The sequence below is a fragment of the Oncorhynchus masou genome, chromosome 15, assembly GCF_036934945.1.
Source record: "Oncorhynchus masou masou isolate Uvic2021 chromosome 15, UVic_Omas_1.1, whole genome shotgun sequence".
Lineage (NCBI taxonomy): Eukaryota > Metazoa > Chordata > Actinopteri > Salmoniformes > Salmonidae > Oncorhynchus > Oncorhynchus masou.
The window spans coordinates 19,967,974-19,988,120 of NC_088226.1; the positions used below are offsets into that span (position 1 = coordinate 19,967,974).

The following is a 20,147-nucleotide window of genomic DNA, read 5'->3' on the forward strand; positions in this document are numbered from 1 at the left end:
TACAGTGCCTTGCGAAAGTATTCGCCCCCCTTGAACTTTGCGACATTTGCCACATTTCAGGCTTCAAACATAAAGATTTAAAACTGTATTTTTTGTGAAGAATCAACAACAAGTGGGACACAATCATGAAGTGGAACGACATTTATTGGATATTTCAAACTTTTTTAACATATCAAAAACTGAATCATTGGGCGTGCAAAATTATTCAGCCCCTTTACTTTCAGTGCAGCAAACTCTCTCCAGAAGTTCAGTGAGGATCTCTGAATGATCCAATGTTGACCTAAATGACTAATGATGATAAATACAATCCACCTGTGTGTAATCAAGTCTCCGTATAAATGCACCTGCACTGTGATAGTCTCAGAGGTCCGTTAAAAGCGCAGAGAGCATCATGAAGAACAAGGAACACACTAGGCAGGTCCGAGATACTGTTGTGAAGAAGTTTAAAGCTGGATTTGGATACAAAAAGATTTCCCAAGCTTTAAACATCCCAAGGAGCACTGTGCAAGCGATAATATTGAAATGGAAGGAGTATCAGACCACTGCAAATCTACCAAGACCTGGCCGTCCCTCTAAACTTTCAACTCATACAAGGAGAAGACTGATCAGAGATGCAGCCAAGAGGCCCATGATCACTGTGGATGAACTGCAGAGATCTACAGCTGAGGTGGGAGACTCTGTCCATAGGACAACAATCAGTCATATATTGCACAAATCTGGCCTTTATGGAAGAGTGGCAAGAAGAAAGCCATTTCTTAAAGATATCCATAAAAAGTGTTGTTTAAAGTTTGCCACAAGCCACCTGGGAGACACACCAAACATCTGGAAGAAGGTGCTCTGGTCAGATGAAACCAAAATGGAACTTTTTGGCAACAATGCAAAACGTTATGTTTGGCGTAAAAGCAACACAGCTCAATACCCTGAACACACCATCTCCACTGTCAAACATAGTGGTGGCAGCATCATGGCTTGGGCCTGCTTTTCTTCAGCAGGGACAGGGAAGATGGTTAAAATTGATGGGAAGATGGATGGAGCCAAATACAGGACCATTCTGGAAGAAAACCTGATGGAGTCTGCAAAAGACCTGAGACTGGGACGGAGATTTGTCTTCCAACAAGACAATGATCCAAAACATAAAGCAAAATCTAGAATGGAATGGTTCAAAAATAAACATATCCAGGTGTTAGAATGGCCAAGTCAAAGTCCAGACCTGAATCCAATCGAGAATCTGTGGAAAGAACTGAAAACTGCTTTCACAAATGCTCTCCCTCCAACCTCACTGAGCTCGAGCTGTTTTGCAAGGAGGAATGGGAAAAAAATTTAGTCTCTCGATGTGCAAAACTGATAGAGACATACCCCAAGCAACTTACAGCTGTAATCGCAGCAAAAGGTGGCGCTACAAAGTATTAACTTAAGGGGGCTGAATAATTTTGCACGCCCAATTTTCACATTTTTGAATTGTTAAAAAAGTTAAGGGGGCCAAATACTTTCGCAAGGCACTGTATTTTCTTTCACATCGTCCTTTCCAGCATGGTTCCAGCAATTATGATAGATCTGTGACCAGGCTGGTGCACTACAGCTCGGTTTGGCTTGGTCTGGCTTGGTCTGGCTCAGCTCAGTAGTTGGTACAGGATGTGTCTCCTGAGTGGAGGATGAGGGTCAGATGGGTTCATGGGAGAGGCAGGCAGGCAGGCAGGCGCCATGCAGTGTGGCAGACACCCCATGTACACTTGGACCCAGAGGGTGTGAGAGTTTGTTAGGGAATCAGTTCTCTCTTCTGGTCAGCTCCACAAAGAAAAAGAGGAATCTGAGAATTGTTTTACCAACTGAAGACGAGGTCTAAATCTCACACCTCCTGTACTGTGTACCTGTTTATGAATGGCTCTTCCTTCAATATCATCTGCACTCCACAAACATCATGGCGTTACCTTGCATACTCAACCACGTGCTATTCTCATTATTATTTTTGAAATGTGTATGTTCTGTTTATGACTGTGATACCTGTTTGAGGTTTATGTTATTACACATTTCTACAGGCTTTAGATTTGCTGGAACCAGGCTGGAAAGTACAACATCGTTGAAGAGGCCAGAAGGAACTTAGTATCTCTGGTGAGCAAGGGTTTGAGAACGGTAGGCAGCTTCCTTCGTGTCCTCTGGAGCTGGTTGTTCAGTTTCAGCTAGTCTAGATTAACACATTCTGTTGGGTGAAGAGGCTGAGTGGGGTTGACTCAGAGACGGGCAGCCCTATACGCTCACTAATCAAGTTGCATAGGGCCACACAAATTACGCAAGGGCCCTGCCTCCCCTAGTGTCAAAGTGTCAATGTTTTCAACTTCGATGAGAAGATGAAGCGGAACTGTCCTTCTGGTCACAAAAACAGAAAGAAAAACACCATGAGAGTGAATTGCGGGAACAGCAATCGGATAAATTTTGTTCTCTCCTCTACAAGTTTGATGTCAGCAAATAACAGTAACAGTTAAGTTGATGTGCTAGCTTGCAGTGCATCTCTCTCTAGTCTGTCTGTCTTGCTAACCTAGCTGGGCAGTGCATCTCTTGGTCTGTCTGTGTCTTGCTTGCTTTTGATTTCTTGCCAGCCACTTCCTGGGCTGTGTTCTGTGACTTTGTGTCTGACAAAAGTGAGATTGAAATACAACTATTTATTACATTTGATAAACTGCAGTTCGGAAAAGATAACCGCGTCTCGCGTGAACATACGTTCATATGCGCTTGCACGAAATTAAACTCGCGCTTTCCAGCAACATCCTCTGTGGGGACCAGTCCAGACAATATATGGGCGTTTTTGGCACTCCTCATAGGCGTACATAATTTAAAACAAGACAATGATTATCTAGTCTCTCAGTCAAGGTTTAGTTACAACTCTGGACTAATACAAGATAGAAAGCAATGGATTGACATTGACTATTGATTTATATATTGAATTTAAAACATTGATTAGCTGGGCATACTGGGCAATATGGATGCACATCTCTCAGTAAATAATAACCATCAAGTGTTCAGTCAAGCCATAGTATAAATAATATTTTATATTTGGAAATGTATAAAAGGGAATCTGGGGGAGCCAGTTTGAATGGGCCTGATGCAGATGATAAAATTAGTAATAGTATTGTTATCTATAATTTACAGGTGCTATGCTTAAGTTTGTCAGTAGAGGAGATGCTGGATCATTAGCCAGTACAAGCACAGACTCAGTTGATCCACATCCAGTACTAACACAGATCCAGTACTGGCAGCTTCAGCAAGCACTAACACAGACCCAGTTGAAGTACAGGCAGCCTCAGAACATACTAGCTCAACAAGAGGTGTACAGCCAGCATCAGATACAAGTAGCTCAGACCCCAATAGAACAGTTGCTGCTCCACCAAATGACCCAGCAGATTGGCCCCCAGTCTTAAAATACTTCATGAGGACTGGGTTAGTGTGCAGAGGTCCATTCAAACCAGGACTGGATTTTTCTTAGCCTGAAGACAAGTCTAGAAGAGGTTTCCATTCAGGTTTATTACAGAGACAGCTGTCAAATTGGGGAAAAGATGACCAGGACCTGGCTTTCATACTCAATCAAAAACAACACAGTTGTAACGGTTTTCTTGACTTGAAGGAGAGGCGGACCAAAACGCAGTGTGGTTATATTGATTCATGTTTAATAAAAAAAGATAAACACGAACACTACAAAACAATAAACGTGGAAAACCAAAAACAGCCCTATCTGTGTGTGTGTGTGTGTACGCTCGTGAAGAGGGGAGGGATTGTGCTTGGTTATTGGAGGGCAACTGCTCCAAACCCAACGGGTTCTGATTACAGTACGGCTGCTGCGGCAGTCATATGCCTGCTGGGTGAGATGTCCTGAAGGCACAGCTTGTTTTTTGTGTGAAGTGAACACAAAAAAGTGCAGCACCTGTAACACAGCACTCTGTTTTTTTTTTGGAAACGTAGTGCTGCATTGACGGCGTTGGCAGGAAACAAACAAAATGTTTTACCACTGTTTAATTACAAATCCTGTTTTCTCTTGAGTGTAATTATACATTCATCATTGAACAAATAAATTGTTTCGCTTTTTACCATACTGTATTCAGGTCTTACCGACAGCAGCATGAGGGAATTTTACGACATTTAGTGCATGATATCCTTTATACTGTAGTATTTTACATCACAGATAAAGCTATGGTATGGCTGTGAGAACTATCTAATCGGTATCTTTGAGGCACGATAATAAGATGAGGGAGTATTTATGGACTGGGAACTAAGTCCTAACACCATAGAAGGTTTAAATAGCTATCTGACTGCTGGTTAAGCACCGCCCACAAGAAATAGAAAGATTAACTAAATCTAAAAATTCCGAAATGCGAAAGATATTGCGTATACTCTTGTACTCCAGGGGAAAAAATGTCACATCTGGAAATTGTTATTGGGAACAAAGGCGCCATGACTGGTAAAAGTGAGATACTTGAAAGCTACTCATGTTTGGCAGGAACGTTGTGGCTTGTATAGTTGTCCAGCAGATGGCATACAGCATGCTTGTGAACAAATACATCATAAAGATCAGGTACTTTTTGTGAAACAATACAACTGGCAGAGCATCCAAACACATCTATCTTTTTTTTAATTAGAAATGTATTAGAATGGTTAGAAAGTAAAATTGTAAAGCATAATATGTACTTCTGTGTATTTGCCTTTATAGTCTATCATTACATGAATTAAACACTATTCAGATCAATAATACCAAGTAATAATCTCCAAACTCCTCCATAGTTGAGCAGTGAACTTACAATGTTTACAGGCTACGCTGACAGCACACATTCAGCCTCAGTAAAAAAAAAATGCAATATAGCCGTCCTTCTCTATCACTTTTACACAGTATTCGTTTCATAAACAATGGTGCATGACATCTATGTTATTTCCATTTCACAATTCCAAGGTCCTCAGCAGAGATTGTGTAAGATACTGTACACATTTAGGTGAGATTGATATTAAAGTATAATTAAAAAGTAGTTAACATCACACCTTTTAATGAATAAACTGCGTTCCTAACAAGGCTTCAAAGTGCTTTCACACCGTATTCCCATGATTAAGACATTTCTGTGTTAAGACTTGTATGGCCATTTTAGCTGAAGCTTTTATCCGAAGTGACTCAGTTAACACATGTGGTATGTGCCCCTTGTGAAAACCAAAAACAACAACTCTGGTGTTACAAGCCCCATGTTCCAATAAACTGACCAGTACATTTTCAGCACATTGTAAAAATATGTCATTATTCATTTCTATCATCATACTGCTTAATAGCACAAATAATTGCAGATTAAAAACCGAACAATGTTAGTAGTACTTGTATTACTACAGTACTTGTGTTACTACAGTAGGTTAGTTGTGTTACTACAATGAGAAAAACTCATAAGGAAAGTTAATTTCCTTAAAAATATAATCAAAGGAAAATATACCGAAAATTAAGAAATTCGACAATAAAAGAATACTTGACAGTGTAAAAAATTTGACAAATGAGTTGTTATTCAGCAGAATTAGTTGGGATAGGTGTGTGTGTGTGTGTGTGTGTGTGTGTGTGTGTGTGTGTCGTGGAACGGTTGATTGAGCTAATGTAGGCTAATGTGATTAGCATGAGGGTGTAAGTAACAAAAACATTTTCAACATCTAAAATGCGCCTGGGCTGGTAAAATACATCATGGCATTTCAAAGACGATAGTACAAAAAATACAAAAAAAACGCATGTTTTTTTCTTTGTTACATCTTTTACCAGATCTAATGTGTTATATTCTCCTACATTACTTTCACATTTCCACAAACTTCAAAGTGTTTCCTTTCAAATGGTATCAAGAATATGCATATCCTTGCTTCAGGTCCTGAGCTAGAGGCAGTTAGATTTGGGTATGTAATTTTAGGCGAAAATTGAGAAAAAGGGTCCGATACTAATTGCAAACGCAAATCCTTTCTCAATCTGTTTTCTAAACCTGTTTTTTCATTAACGTGTTCTCATTTTCAGATGTTAAAGGCACAGGTCATATTTGTAACTAAATATTGTTTGGGTAAAAAAAATATAAAATACCTTGTATATACTCTAAATCCCAGTGTTGGTATTTTCTTTAATACCTTAAAAAATGAACACACAAAAGTGTTGGCCGAATACGTCAAACCAAACTCCAGACCAATAATAACTTCAAAATAGAATTGTATTCAATAAAACATATTTTTAACATTTTTCTTTGACATTCTTGTACTGGTATTTGGAAAATTATAGGGAAGTCATAAAAGTTTAGATTAAAATGACATATGTACCAAAAGTCAGATTCCATATGAAAAATCTATAATATTCTTGAGAATCCTGTTTTGAAGTCATATTTCAACTTTGAAGATACAGATGAGATTATTGCTTGCCTTTGTCGTTGCAATTAATACTGCAAGTGCAGTAGAATATGTTATATTTATTTAACTAGGCAAGTCAGTTAAGAACAAATTAAGAACAAATTCTTAATTACAATGACAGACTAGGAGCAGTGGTTTAACTGCCTTGTTCAGGGGCAGAACAACATATTTTTAACTTGTCAGCTCAGGGATTCAATCGAGCAACCTTTCAGTTACTGGTCCAACGCTCGAACCACTAGGCTTCCTGCCAACCCAACAAACAGTTGAATAAAAAAGGTATACAAAATACGAAAAGGAACATATTTATTAAATTACTTTCAGGGGACTGAAAGTATATTTTTGTGTTAAGAGTAAAACCATAGGAGTCAGGTCCCTACTCACTTGTGAGATGGAGTTTAATTCACTTATTATTATCTTATACATTGCTAACTATCTCTTAGGTTATTTAATTCTCAAATGATCTCAACTATATATTACAAGGGGTCTGCTACCACAACTGGGCTTGCATCCATGAATGGGCCCAAACTTTCAACTCAGGCTTTGGTGATTGTCTTGCCAACAATAGCTATGATTTCTCAGTCAATACATTCCAGGTTATCATCAACATCAATTAACATTGACTGCTATATTCGTTATACCATCATCTCTATGCAATCGCTTAGATTCAGTGGGGGTGGGCTCAATGTGTCCCTCAAAGACTTAGTTAGCAAGAAACTCAGACTCTGACCCAAGCCAAACATACCAAAGTTGGACTTTGGAGATGAAGAAGCGGTCTCATCGTCAAAGGCAGAAGACCATGATGATGAAGTGTTTATCCATGCACTAGCTATTCAAACATGGGACTCTTTGAGCTGTGAGTTATGGGTTGAGGCCGGGATGACAAAGGGGGCAGAGTGCGAGATGATCTCGTTCTGAAGCTCCACAGGCGGTGGCGTTTCAGTAGTCACCACAGGAGGTTGTGTCGCTGTCAGTTCTTTTCCCTCCAGTTTTACATAAGAATCCACATCTACAACGGTTTCATCCACTCCGAGTGATTGTTGGCTTTCATACAGTTTGCTCATTCTGATGGCAATCATTCCTTCCTGCTCTGGCGGCGCTTCGTCCTCCTTGGTTAACTCTTTCTTCTCATGGTACTTGTAGGAAGCGAGTTTCATCGAACTTCTCAGCAGATGCTTACAATAGGCTCTCTGAATAACAACAGCTGCTACCTCCTCCTGCTTTCGCCTCAGGGTGGTGGTGATTGGCTTGAATGACACTTTAAAGGGGTTTTTGGCCATGAACTTCTCCTCCATGCTCTCCTTCATGGCATCCATCTCCCCTGATTCTCCCAGCACCTCTGTGGTCAGTGCCAGCAGGATGTCCAGACAGTGGATCTTATCCCCAGGGACAATGGGAAGGTCCATGGTGATCAGCTTGATTGCGTTGGGTTTGGGGATCCTGAGCGGGTCTTTAAGCGTGTCACAGAACTCCGACAAAATGTTGAAGGCGATGAATTGTGACGCGTCAGGGTCGAACTTCTCCCAGGTCTCATAGAACATCTCAAAGTCTTCCTCACACAGCGGGTTGCCGCTCTCCTCGATGACAACATTGAAGTTCTCGAGAATAACGGCAATGTACATGTTGACCACAAGAAAGAAACACATGATGATGTAGCTACAGATAAAAAGAATTCCCCAACCAAGGCTGCTGCAGTTGCCTCTTACATCTGTGCCTGGATTTTCAATGTACAGGTCACAGTTCGGAGGTGTACTACTCATCATGGGTGAGAGGACACTGTCCCAACCGGCTGAGGTTGTGATCATGAACAGACAAATGATACTGTTGCCAAAAGTTTCAAAATTGATCATATCGTCTATTCCGGCCTCCTTTTTGACATACGCAAAGTTGGACATTCCAAAAATGGAGAAGATAAACATGATGAGGAAGAGCAGGAGCCCAATGTTGAAGATAGCTGGAAGTGACATCCTCAGGGAAAACAACAGTGTTTGGATGCCTTGAGCTCCTCGGATGAGTCTCAGAACTCGACCAATCCTGGCCAGTCTTACGACACGGAAAAGTGTAGGTGAGACAAAATACTTCTCTATGATGTCTGCCAGCAGTACACCTGGAATGGAAAAAATAATAATAATTCAGTTTTCATTCTTATTACTATGTTCTTCAATCATGTTTCATTTCAGCAAAAATAAAGAATTCTGTAGCTACACGACTAATGTATACAGTCTTTTCCTCATATTCACCAAGGATGGAGAGAATGACGACGACAAAATCTAAAATATTCCATCCGACGGTAAAATAATATTGCCGCAATCCGATCAACTTGAGGATACACTCTGCGATGAAGATGAAGATAAACACCAGGTTGATGAAGAAGAGGATGCTATTCTTCTCCTCGCTCTGGTCATCCGTGTCCACCATCATCGTTACCATGCTGAGGCAGATCAGCACAAAAATGAAGATCTCGAAGAATTGTTGGTTGATCAGGTCATAAATAATGCCTGCAAATTTGTTCTTCAACCGCCAATCAATAGAGACCAAGAGAAAGATAGGACAAAACAGAGTGAATTAGAGGTATGTTAGGTCAATGACATGGTCTCTATACTTTGGAGGGAAAGTTATCTTCATAAGGGAGGAACAGAAGCGGACAAGAGCAGATAGTGATGAAGCCTGGCCAATACCTTCTCATTGAGTGGTCCGTATTTAACTTAAAATGTTCTTCTTAAACGTTGCTGATGATACACTTCTATTTGAACTAAGAACACTGTCACTTAACTGATGTGTAAGGGCTGGTATAGCATCTAGAGTAGATGGTATGGAATACACACTCTTTTGTTCTACATCTTTAGGCAATTTGCCAGTAACTCAAGCAGGTGCTTACCTTGGGTCTAGGAATGGGTTTCTGTAGCTTCTTGGAACCAAGCTTTTTCATGGCATTGTAGTATTTATTCTGTTCCTCTGTCATGAAAATATTTTTCCCTCCAAAGTATAGAGACATACAGTTATTTTCATGTGCATGTCATCTAAAATACTTGTAATTTATATGTGTATAGTATTGTTGTGATAATGTTTTAGAAAGGCTTGCATGCTGTGTTTGCCATTTCGTGATATTATGCTTTAGGAAGGCTACTTATCTTCTTTTTTTGCTGGTTGAAATTGTCAATAATGACACAAATGAAGAGATTCAGCATGACGAAGGTCCCAAAGATGATGAACATGACAAAGTAGATGTACATGTAAACATTATCCTCATACATGGGTTGCTCTCCCACCTTGTTGACAGAGAGGATCAAATCATACGAAATTAGGTTGTTTTCATACTCATTTCAAAGTGTATAATTATTATTACAGTATTGAGGAATTGTCTTACAGTACGTGAATCCACAGCGCTATACATTATATCCAGCCATCCTTTAAATGTTGCCTGAGAGAGAAAAAAATGAAAAAAATGTATGCTGTAAGAAACAGTAGGCTGTTTCAGTAGGCATACATTACAATAGGCATACATTACCACTTTAAACAACTTCAACTATACAACAGAACTTCAACACCTGCATTGCTTGCTGTTTGGGGTTTTGGCTGGGTTTCTGTACAGCACTTTGTGACATCAGCTGATGTAAGCTGAAGGTTTTATAAATACATTTGATTGATTTGATTGACTAGTAGGCTATATGATTAGTAAGCAACCTGTTTTGAAACTCACTACTTGCAGGAGGGAAAGGTAGCCCATAGCCACGTTGTCAAAGTTGATCTTTGAGTTCATCCAGCGCACGTCGGCATTACCCTCTATTAGTTGGACGCATTCGGTCCTGTTGTTCACAATGTCAGCAGAGAACATCTCCTCAGACGTGGTATTGAAGCAGTAGTAGTACTTCCCAGCAAACAGGTTGACTCCAATGATGCTGAAGATGAGCCAGAAGGTGACGCACACTAGAAGCACATTGAAAATGGAAGGAATGGCCCCCACCAGAGCGTTCACCACCACCTGTGGAAAGGAAATGATATGCCCAAATTTGAGAGAACCTGCCAATCAAATCTCTAGTAAAAGCAGAGCTTGTACAGGATGTAAAAAGGATTCATGTTGAACTGCTGAGACTAATTGGAGTGAAATACTCTTTGCATTGTTGATCAGATCTCGAAAATGTATCAACAAATGCATTTAATTTCTAAGGCCACAGATTTACATGTTCGGGACTCATCAAATACACCGCTTCTGTCACATCCTGGTCGAAATATATTATGTTTATTCTTCATTTATTCAGTCAGGCCTGGGTGTGACATGGGTTATTGTGGTGTGTTTTTGTTTTGGGGTTTTGTGGGATGTCTAGCGTTAGTCTATGGCTGCCTGAGGCGGTTCTCAATCAGAGTCAGGTGATTATCGTTGTCTCTGATTGGGAACCATATTTAGGCAGCCATATTCTTTGTGTGTTTCGTGGGTGATTGTCCTTAGTGTCCTTGTTCCTGTATCTGTGTTAGTTTACACTAGTATAGGCTGTTTCGGTTTTCGTTACGTTCTTTGTTTGTAGTGTTTGTATTTAGATTCGTGTTACGTTTTTGTTCATTAAACATGGATCGCAAGCTACACGCTGCATTTTGGTCCGACTCTCTTTCACCGCATGAAAGCCGTTACAACTTCTCTTATTTCAGTTTTCTCGACTTGTAAAAGACTCACCTTCATTCCCTCAAATCTGGACAGGGCGCGGAGGGGCCGCAAAGCCCGTAACTTTCGAAGAAATTTGATTGACCCAAGTTCAGCGTAGCCCAGGATGTTAGCCGTTAAACTAATCATAGACACCTAGGAGATTTGGGATGTGATGACAACATGTGAAGATTAGCTTTCTCAAAGGAACTGAAATTTTGATCATTTATATTGATGAAATATTACTTATATTTGTTGAAAATATAAAATATGACTAGGATGCACTACACAGATGGGCACGGGCTATTACTTTGCCTTACATTCACAATGAGGAAGTCCAGCCAGCACCATGCATTTGTGAAGTAGGCCTGGAATCCGTAAGCCACCCACTTCAAGAGCATCTCAATAATGAACACGTAGGTGAAGACTTGATCAGCATATTCCAGGATGACTTTTATGGTCCTGCGCTGTTCAATGTGTATGTCTTCAAAAGCCTGTGAAGAATTGAGCAAAATATCACGGACAGCTGTTTCAAAACACCATATGTTGGTATCCGCATTGCACTGAAAGAAGGCATCTCACCAAAGCTCCACTACTCATCAGGATCATGAAGATGATAAAGGACTGAAAGTAGTTGTGCTCCACAATGAGGAAGCATGTCTTCCTGAAGTTCCACCAAGTTTTTCCTTTCCCTGTGGTGATGTCACAATCAAGGCAAGGGCATCGTCCAATACATGCTACCAGAGATTTGAGGAAGGAGAACATATGAGTAAGATTAGGCAAAACATCCCTCGCACCCCATCTACCAGTACGGTCCACATTTGTCAAGTCAGGCATTTCAGAACCAATGCAGGTGAAAAAATAACGCTCATTTATGGAGATGAGAGTGGTGCTAATGAATTCATGTTCACTTAAAATGTATTCTACCATTTGAACCATACAGGGAACCTCCACTTAAATAGGCAGTATAGTCATTGTCTTATCAGCCAGGGAAATGCAACATGACTCAATCAAAACTACACTATGTAAGTGAGCCCTGCTCTCTCTCCCGCTCTCCCCCTGAACAACTAAATAAATCATTGTAGGTTGATGTAGGTTAACTACAGTATTCTGAACCAAAAAAAAATGCAACATGCAACAATTTCAAAGATTTTACTGAGTTATATTTGTGGGATCTTTTATTTCAGCTCATGGAACATGGGACCAACACATTACATGTTGCATTTATATTTTTGTTTCATGTATATTGACTCCCATGGAGTTACAGCATCAAGCCTGTAAGAGGGAGATCCTCTTACTTGCAGTCCAGCAGTTCTCAGGGCTGGTGGGGTTTGCCTCTTCTTTCTCCACTTCCACACTTGTCCTGCAGATCAAAGAGGCATTGTCCTGTGCAATAGGTTTCCTTCGCTGTAGTGACAGAGACATCTGTATTAGATCATCTGGGATATCCCATTTGTAGCTAATTTTATAGGTAAAAAAACACACAAAAAACAAAATGAGAACTATCCCTTTAATTAAATTGTATCTTGAACTCAGAGTTTAATCTAGGTTGGTTTGAGAGATATGAAATGTCATATCATCAATTTACTATGACCTTTATTTAGTCACTGTTTTGAGCAGATGGGAAACAGCACAACATTATATAGGTTAGTAAGAGGATGAATGATTTAAGTTACCTATGTGCCTATAACTCTTTGCCCAGTCACATATTCATATGGTATCTCTTTCACATACAGTGCCGCTTGTCACAATATATTAAATAGTAAACACACTGTGGGAAAGAAGTAGGACATAGCAACTGTTGCCCTACAGTCTCTTTAAAGTTTGTAAACATGTCAGTTCCAAAATATTATTCAACCCCTGCACAGAAGAACGTAAATATAAATTGTAATTCAATAATGTTATATGTTAACTGTGAGTGGCCTGAAGTGTTTCCTTTAGGAGTTTGTGCAGCCGTTGCAGAGCAAGAGGAACAACTACTTCAAGGTCTGAGCAAGGACAACTACTTCAAGGTCTGAGCGAGTGATGTCACTGATTGAAACGCTATTAGCGCGCACCCTGCTAACTAGTTAGCCATTTCACATCAGTTACACCTACACTGACTAAAGCCTGGTGACGCTGGGCCAATTGTACACTGCCCTATGGGACTCCCGATAACAGCCAGATGTGATACAGCCTGGATTTGAACCAGGGACTCTTGTGGCACCACTTGCCCTGAGATGCAGTGCCTTAAACTGCTGTGCCACTCAAGAGCCTCGACTAAAGTCTGCAAAAGCAATACATTGAATACTATAGTATTTACTGTAGTTATCTGTAGTATAATTAATATAGTTAAAGAAAACTGTAGTGTATAGTAATTAATGTAGTGTTTTTGCAGATTGTATTATACTGTAGTATTTACTGTAGTGTTTTAGTTGCACTATCTTTGACATAGAATTGAAGGCTTTCTCCTTGAGGAAACCTACTGGAGAAATACTAAAAGTGCAAATTTTCAATAACATGTAGGTAGGTCGGTAGGACTGGGGTCTGAACGGATAGTTCAGAGCTACTCCTCTTTTCTATAACTTATAGGGAACACAATGTATGATCTATACTTGGCATGTAGGTTTCTCACTTGGCACAAATTGGGATATGGGGGAGGGGAATGGGCCGGGTAATTACAAATGAAATACTGTAGTATTTACAATAGTTTAAAAAATGTGGTGTTTTTGCGGACATTACTGTAGTATTTACTATAGTGCTTTTTAGTGGATAATATTGTAGTATTTACTATAGTATTCTACAGTATGCTAAACCATTATATAGTAAGTACTACACATGATCAAGGGATACTACAGTGTGTAGTATAGTATTCCACAGTATAATACATATTACTACAGAATTCTATACTAAGTACTGTAGTATTATATATTTTATGTGGGTAGTCTACCCTGCATGTCAGCAGCAGACAGATTTATTTTGATTGTCACTGATTGTCAAAATACTGTAGTTTGCTTAAGTTATTTGGCCATGACTATAAGAAATCCCATAAAATGTACCAAAAGGAAAAGGTTATTTATCTTATCAGCATTGCAATAACACTGATACTGAATAGAATAATACTAGCACCAATAATATTGCAAATGATAACAATATATGAAGTGCATGTGTCTGCTTGTATATCGGTTATTTCTCTTGTCAGTATGAAGCCTTAGTCTTGATTACTCTATATTGTTTGTAATGAATGCTCAAAATGTAACCCACTGGGCACGGACGCCAATTCAGAATCTATTCCACGTTGGTTCACCGTAATTTCATTGAATTGACATGGAAACAATGACGACTCAACCAGTGTGTGCCTAGTGGGAACAGATGTCGGTGTCAAGTTTTACTCATCAATAATGCCAAGGTCTTACCTTAGCATCCTCATTTGTGCCTTCTCCTTTCACTTCAGAACTGTCATCCTCATCATCATCAGACTCCATTTTGGCAATAGGTACATCCAGGGTCAAATTCACATTTGCAAGAAATCCACTTGGGTTAACATCGTCCAGCATTTTGAGCTCCAAATCAGCCTTTGGGTTGTCACTGGAATTTATATTTTTCAAAGCCAAGCTGTCCTTTGGGAGGCCGTCCAAAGCCCCATTACTACCCCCATTACCGTCAGCCCCATCTCCATCCTCTTTAGGCTGGTTGCCTATGATAATGCAGAACTGCTTGATGACGTATGCCTTGGCCCAGTCCATGCCCCTGGTAATCCTGCTGGTGGCGATCTGCAGGTTGTTCATCTCCCCGTCCTCCTCTGGAGCCGCCAGGTTGTAACGGCTGAATGAGCTCAGCAGAAAGGTCAAGAAGAGGTTCAACACCTGGGTGGATAGTTAGAACAACTGAATTTTTTTAGCACATCTTATTTGTTATTATTGTCCCCGATGTTCTTGAGCCAGGGTAGTGGAATTATTATGTCAATTTATTCTGGTTAATATTGTCAAAAGTTTTCTAAAAGTCAGACAGTAAGCGTGTAACTTTAACTCTCAATAGTATCTAACAGTGGTATTGGACTTGCATGACCTCAAACACCTGCTACATCATCAGTAGACTTAAGGCTACCCCCTCCATGAGTCCTGTAAGCCCCCTGCTATTTTATCTATGCCACCTGCCCCAGTGGATCCCCAAACACCCCAAGGTCAGAACTGCTGGCACATATCATGGAACTAATAATAGCCTCTCCATTGAGTGAATGGTGTGTGTCCTATTCAATGCCACTACTAGTCAATGAGATTCTCCCGGGAGTTCAGACAGAAAGCCATGCTTGTCTTTGGCACATTGTTTGTTGTCAGGTTTTTGATAAACTGGCATAGCTATTTCCTCTCTTCATCCTATGAATAACTAAAGAGGAAACACAACCAGTTTTGTTAACGGTGAAGGACCGCCTGGTATCCATCAAAAGAATGTGAAGCTGGCATAATCTACTCATTATCTAACAGCAACATAAGAGCTGCATCTGTGGTATGTGCACTGTATGCATGGAGTGCTCCACCAAACATGCTCCCTGATCTTTCATGTTATGTGTATTACACCTTTTGAATAATCCATTAACTAACTAAACACCAAAATAGTTCAATGCCCACCCTCCAGTGCCCATCACTCACCACTAGTTTACCGATGACCATGACCATCATGAAGAAGACGAGACAACTGCCCTGTCCAGCCACCTCCATGCATTCCCACATGGTCTCGATCCACTCTCCGCACAGCACCCGGAAGATGATGAGAAAAGCGTGAAAGAAGTCATGCATGTGCCAGCGGGGCAGCTCGCAGTCCAAGGAGATCTTGCAGACACACTCTTTGTAGCTCTTGCCGAAGAGCTGCATGCCCCCCGCGGCAAACATGAAGATGATGATGGCCAGAACCAGAGTGACGTTAACCAGGGTGCCCACTGAATTACTGATGATCTTGATTGTCATGTTGAGTGTGGGCCAGGATTTGGTCAGCTTGAAAACACGCATCTACCCCCAAAACAATCAGACATTATACATTATAAGGTTATATAGGGCTGATTTCCCAGAAACTGCTTTAAAAAATGTAATCCAGGACACTGGCCCAATAAACAGGTTTGCAGAGTTAGTATCACTTTACTTCATATTATCTTGCATTGGGCTGCAAAAGGAGGGTATATTACTGGTATCTTTTAAAGTTTACCAGTAAACTACCAATATTTTTTAAAACTTTCTAGTTTTTTCTTTTTAATTCGAATGATATCTAATTTATCTAAGATCTAATGATCTTTTGGGTATTTACTGAACAAAAGTATAAACGCAACATGTAGTGCTGGTTCCATGTTTCATGAGATTAAATAAGATCCCAGAAATATTCCATAAGGTACAAAAAGCTAATTTCGCTCAGATTTTATGCTCAGACTTGTTTTACATTCCTTTTAGAAAGCATTACTCCTTCGCCAAGATAATCCATTCACCTGGCAGGTGTGGCATATCAAGAAGCTGATTCAACAGCATGATAATTACACAGGTGACCCTGACTTTTGTCACACAACGCCACAGATGTCTCAAGTTTTCAAGGAGCATGCAATTGGCATGCTGACTGCAGGAATGTCCACCAGAGCTGTTGCCAGAGAATTTAATGTTCATTTCTCTACCATAAACCACTTCCGATGTCGTTTTAGAGAATTTGGCAGTATGTCCAACCAGCCTCACAACCGCAGACCATGTGTAACCACGCAAGCCCAGGACCTCCACATGCTGCTTCTTCGCCTGCGAGATGGTCAGAGGCCACCCGGAGTGCTGATGAAACTGAGGAGGAATTTCTGTCTGTAATAAAGCCCTTTTGGGCCTAATTTATTTATTTCAATTGACTGATTTCCTTATATAAACTGTCCCTCAGTAAAGTCGTTGAAATTGTTACATGTTGCACTTATATATTTTTTGGCATTTATAATATAGTCTAATAAGGTGATTTTTTTTTAAAAACTTAGTGATGTTTAATATGAGGGTTTCAGCATGACATAGTTGAAGTTGGAAATTTACATACACTTAGCCAAATACATTTAAACTCAGTTTTTCACAATTCCTGACATTTAATCAGAATAAAAAATCCCTGTATTTTAAGAATGTGAAATGTCAGAATAATAGTAGAGAGAATTACTTATTTCAGCTTCTATTTATTTCATTACATTCCCAGTGGGTCAGACGTTTACATACACTCAATTAGTATTTGGTAGCATTGCCTTTCAATTGTTTAACTTTGGTCAAACGTTTCAAGTAGCCTTCCACAAGCTTCCCCCAATAAGTTGGGTGAATTTTGCCCCATTGCTCCTGACAGAGCTGGTGAAACTGAGTCAGGTTTGTAGGCCTCCTTGCTCGCACACACTTTTTCAGTTCTGACCACAAATTTTCTATAGGATATAGCCACTCCAACACTTTGATTTTGTTGTCCTTAAGCCATTTTGCCACAACTTTGGAAGTATGCTTGGGGTCATTGTCCATTTGGAAGACCCATTTGCAACCAAGCTTTAACTTCCTGACTGATGTCTTGATTGTTTCAATATATCCACATGATGCTGCCACCCCCGTGCTTCACAGTTGGGATGGTGTTCTTCGGCTAGCAAGCCTCCCCCTTTTTCCTCCAAACATAACGATGGTCATTATGACTTCTTCCCTGCTGAGCGGCCTTTCAGGTTATGTCGATTATAGGACTCGTTTTACTGTGGATATAAATACTTTTGTACCTGTTTCCTCCAGCATCTTCACAAGGTCCTTTGCTGTTCTTCTGGGATTGATTTGCACTTTTCGCACCATAGTACATCCAAAGTCATCTCTAGGAGCATGAACGCGCCTCCTTCCTGAGAGGTATGATGGCTGTGTGGTCCCATGGTGTTTATACTTGCGTACTATTGTTTGTACAGATGAACGTGATACCTTCAGGCATTTGGAGGTCTTGGCTGGTTTCTTTTGATTTTTCCATGATGTCAAGCAAAGAGGCACTGAGTTTGAAGGTAGGCCTTGAAAAACATCCACAGGTACACCTCCAATTGACTCAAATTATGTCAATTAGCCTGTCCGAAGCTTCTAAAGCTATGACATAATTTTCTGGAATTTTTCAAGCGGGTTAAAGGCACAGTCAACATAGTGTATGTAAACTTCTGACCCACTGGAATTGTGATACAGTGAATTATAAGTTAAATAATCTGTAAACAATTGTTGGAAAAATTACTTGTGTCATGCACAAAGTAGATGACCTAATTGACTTGCCAAAACTATAGTTTGCTAACAAGAAATGTGTGGAGTGGTTGAAAAACAACTTAAGTGTATGTAAACTTCCGACTTCAAATGTATGTTTAAAAAATATTTTCACACCTATTTATTTGACCATGTCAATACATAGTGTTTTACAATGTCTTTATCATAAATGTTGTAGAGTCAAACTGATGGCAGATGTGAAAAATTGTCAATAGTTGGAAGAGTTGATAAAAAAAGAATGCCATTGTTGATTAGATGCTTCTTTCATTAGGCTATTTTCTATTAAACCATATAGTCTATCCACTAGAAACTCAAGGACAATATGGACACAGATATACAAAATGAATAATATCAATACATAATATACAAGTTCTTCAAGTATAAATGACTGAAGTTACCACAGATTGCCATAGATGACCTGCTAATTACCCAAATTACAGAAGATTCCGGTAACTTTGGTAAATTACCCAGTAGTTTTCAACCCTACTCTTGTAACTAGTTTATGAACATGTATTGATCGATCGTGATTGATTCTCACTGCACAGTTACACAGAGAGTATGATCTAAATTGTGGGTGGAGGGACCCTCACCAGACGGAAGGAGCGAAGCACGGCAAGACCCTCGATGTCGGCCAGCCACAGCTCCATCAGGCTGATTGCCACAATGATGCTGTCGAAGATGTTCCCCCCGACCTGGAAGTAGTAGTACGGATCCATGGCGATAAGCTTCAGCACCATCTCTGCTGTGAAGATTCCTATGAAGACCTGTACAAGAGATGAGAGAGGCGGGGCCTAGTGAATTCTATTGAAAACTGTGCCGTGTGTAGATATGTAGATTCTCATGGTTTCTGCTTGCACTGTAAACCAGCGTTTTTAACATGATCATTTTGAGAGAGAGATTTTTTAAGCTGTTATGCCTGCAATCCCGATACCGGGATCGATATGACATTCAATATGATTTCAACTCAGGATTTTGCCTGCCAATATGAGTTCTGTTATACTCACATACATCATTCAAACAGTTTTAGAAACTTCAGAGTGTTTTCTATCCAGTACCAATAATAATTTGCAAATATTAGCAACTATGACTGAGGAGCAGGCCGTTTGATATGGGCACCTTTTCATCCAAGCTACTCAATACTGCCCCTGCAGCCATAAAAAGCTAAGGTACCCCTATCATGGCAAGAGAAGGGGTAAAGTGGAAGAGCATCATTAAGGAAGTTAACTCACCAAGTTCCCCACACTCAGCATTTCTTCAAACTCTACTGTCATGGGGTAGTGCTCCATGGCCAAGAACATGATGTTGAGTACAATGCAGATGGTGATGACCAAGTCCATGAATGGGTCCATCACTATGAAGTACATCCACTTCTTGAAAGTCACCCAGGGCACACAGCAGTTCCATTTCAGGAAGACGTCTGAACACTTGTACCAGCAAGGTGGACAAGGCCTCAGTTCCTCCTCCAAATCTGTTGAAATGAGGGTAAAGGAGGAGGGTGTTAACATCAGAGTACATTTTGTGAGTTTTTGTTATTTTGTACATTACCCTGCATGATAAGGATTTTTTATGGGTTCATGATTTGTTTTCATTCAACCTTTATTCATTGTTTGCAGCACCTAAAGTTCAAAAGTATTATTAAAGTCTATGTAGGTCCTGAAAAGTATTACTTGTCTTGATCACCTAAAGTTCAAACGTGTAAGACTGTGGGTTGTAGGTCTTATTGCTGAAGCAGCTGAAACAATAACTCATCAGTGCATTAGATGGGAAACTTTGATGATGAAACTGCATAACTCATAAAAGGATATAAAAGAAGCCCTTGCTCTAACACAGGAGCCAATTAGAACACAGGTATGGGTGGATATCGCAATAACAGTCCTATACATCACATTCCA

At 40.1% G+C, this 20,147-nt stretch overlaps 1 protein-coding gene and 1 non-coding gene across 3 annotated transcripts in view; both read right to left on the minus strand.

The window, feature by feature from the left end:
* Positions 1–3,637: 3,637 nt before the first annotated feature.
* Positions 3,638–20,147, minus strand: part of LOC135555841 (sodium channel protein type 4 subunit alpha B-like) — a 41,558-nt gene continuing 25,048 nt past the window's right edge. The window contains exons 13-26 of one of the 2 annotated variants that reach the window (XM_064988602.1): positions 19,485–19,723; positions 18,846–19,019; positions 15,652–16,008; positions 14,419–14,868; positions 12,322–12,430; positions 11,606–11,760; positions 11,344–11,517; positions 11,057–11,179; positions 10,088–10,369; positions 9,755–9,808; positions 9,519–9,656; positions 9,266–9,370; positions 8,628–8,898; positions 3,638–8,494 (exon numbers count right to left, since the gene is read on the minus strand). In XM_064988602.1, the coding sequence (XP_064844674.1) occupies positions 7,221–8,494; positions 8,628–8,898; positions 9,266–9,370; positions 9,519–9,656; positions 9,755–9,808; positions 10,088–10,369; positions 11,057–11,179; positions 11,344–11,517; positions 11,606–11,760; positions 12,322–12,430; positions 14,419–14,868; positions 15,652–16,008; positions 18,846–19,019; positions 19,485–19,723 (3,905 nt within the window). In that variant the 3' untranslated portion in view covers positions 3,638–7,220. Of the gene's footprint in view, positions 8,495–8,627; positions 8,899–9,265; positions 9,371–9,518; positions 9,657–9,754; positions 9,809–10,087; positions 10,370–11,056; positions 11,180–11,343; positions 11,518–11,605; positions 11,761–12,321; positions 12,431–14,418; positions 14,869–15,651; positions 16,009–18,845; positions 19,020–19,484; positions 19,724–20,147 lie in introns of those variants that run through there. The other variant, XM_064988603.1, reaches the window with a different exon arrangement.
* Positions 13,462–13,516, minus strand: LOC135556970 (U7 small nuclear RNA). The gene has a single exon (XR_010458100.1). It is a non-coding gene; the product is annotated as a U7 small nuclear RNA (small nuclear RNA).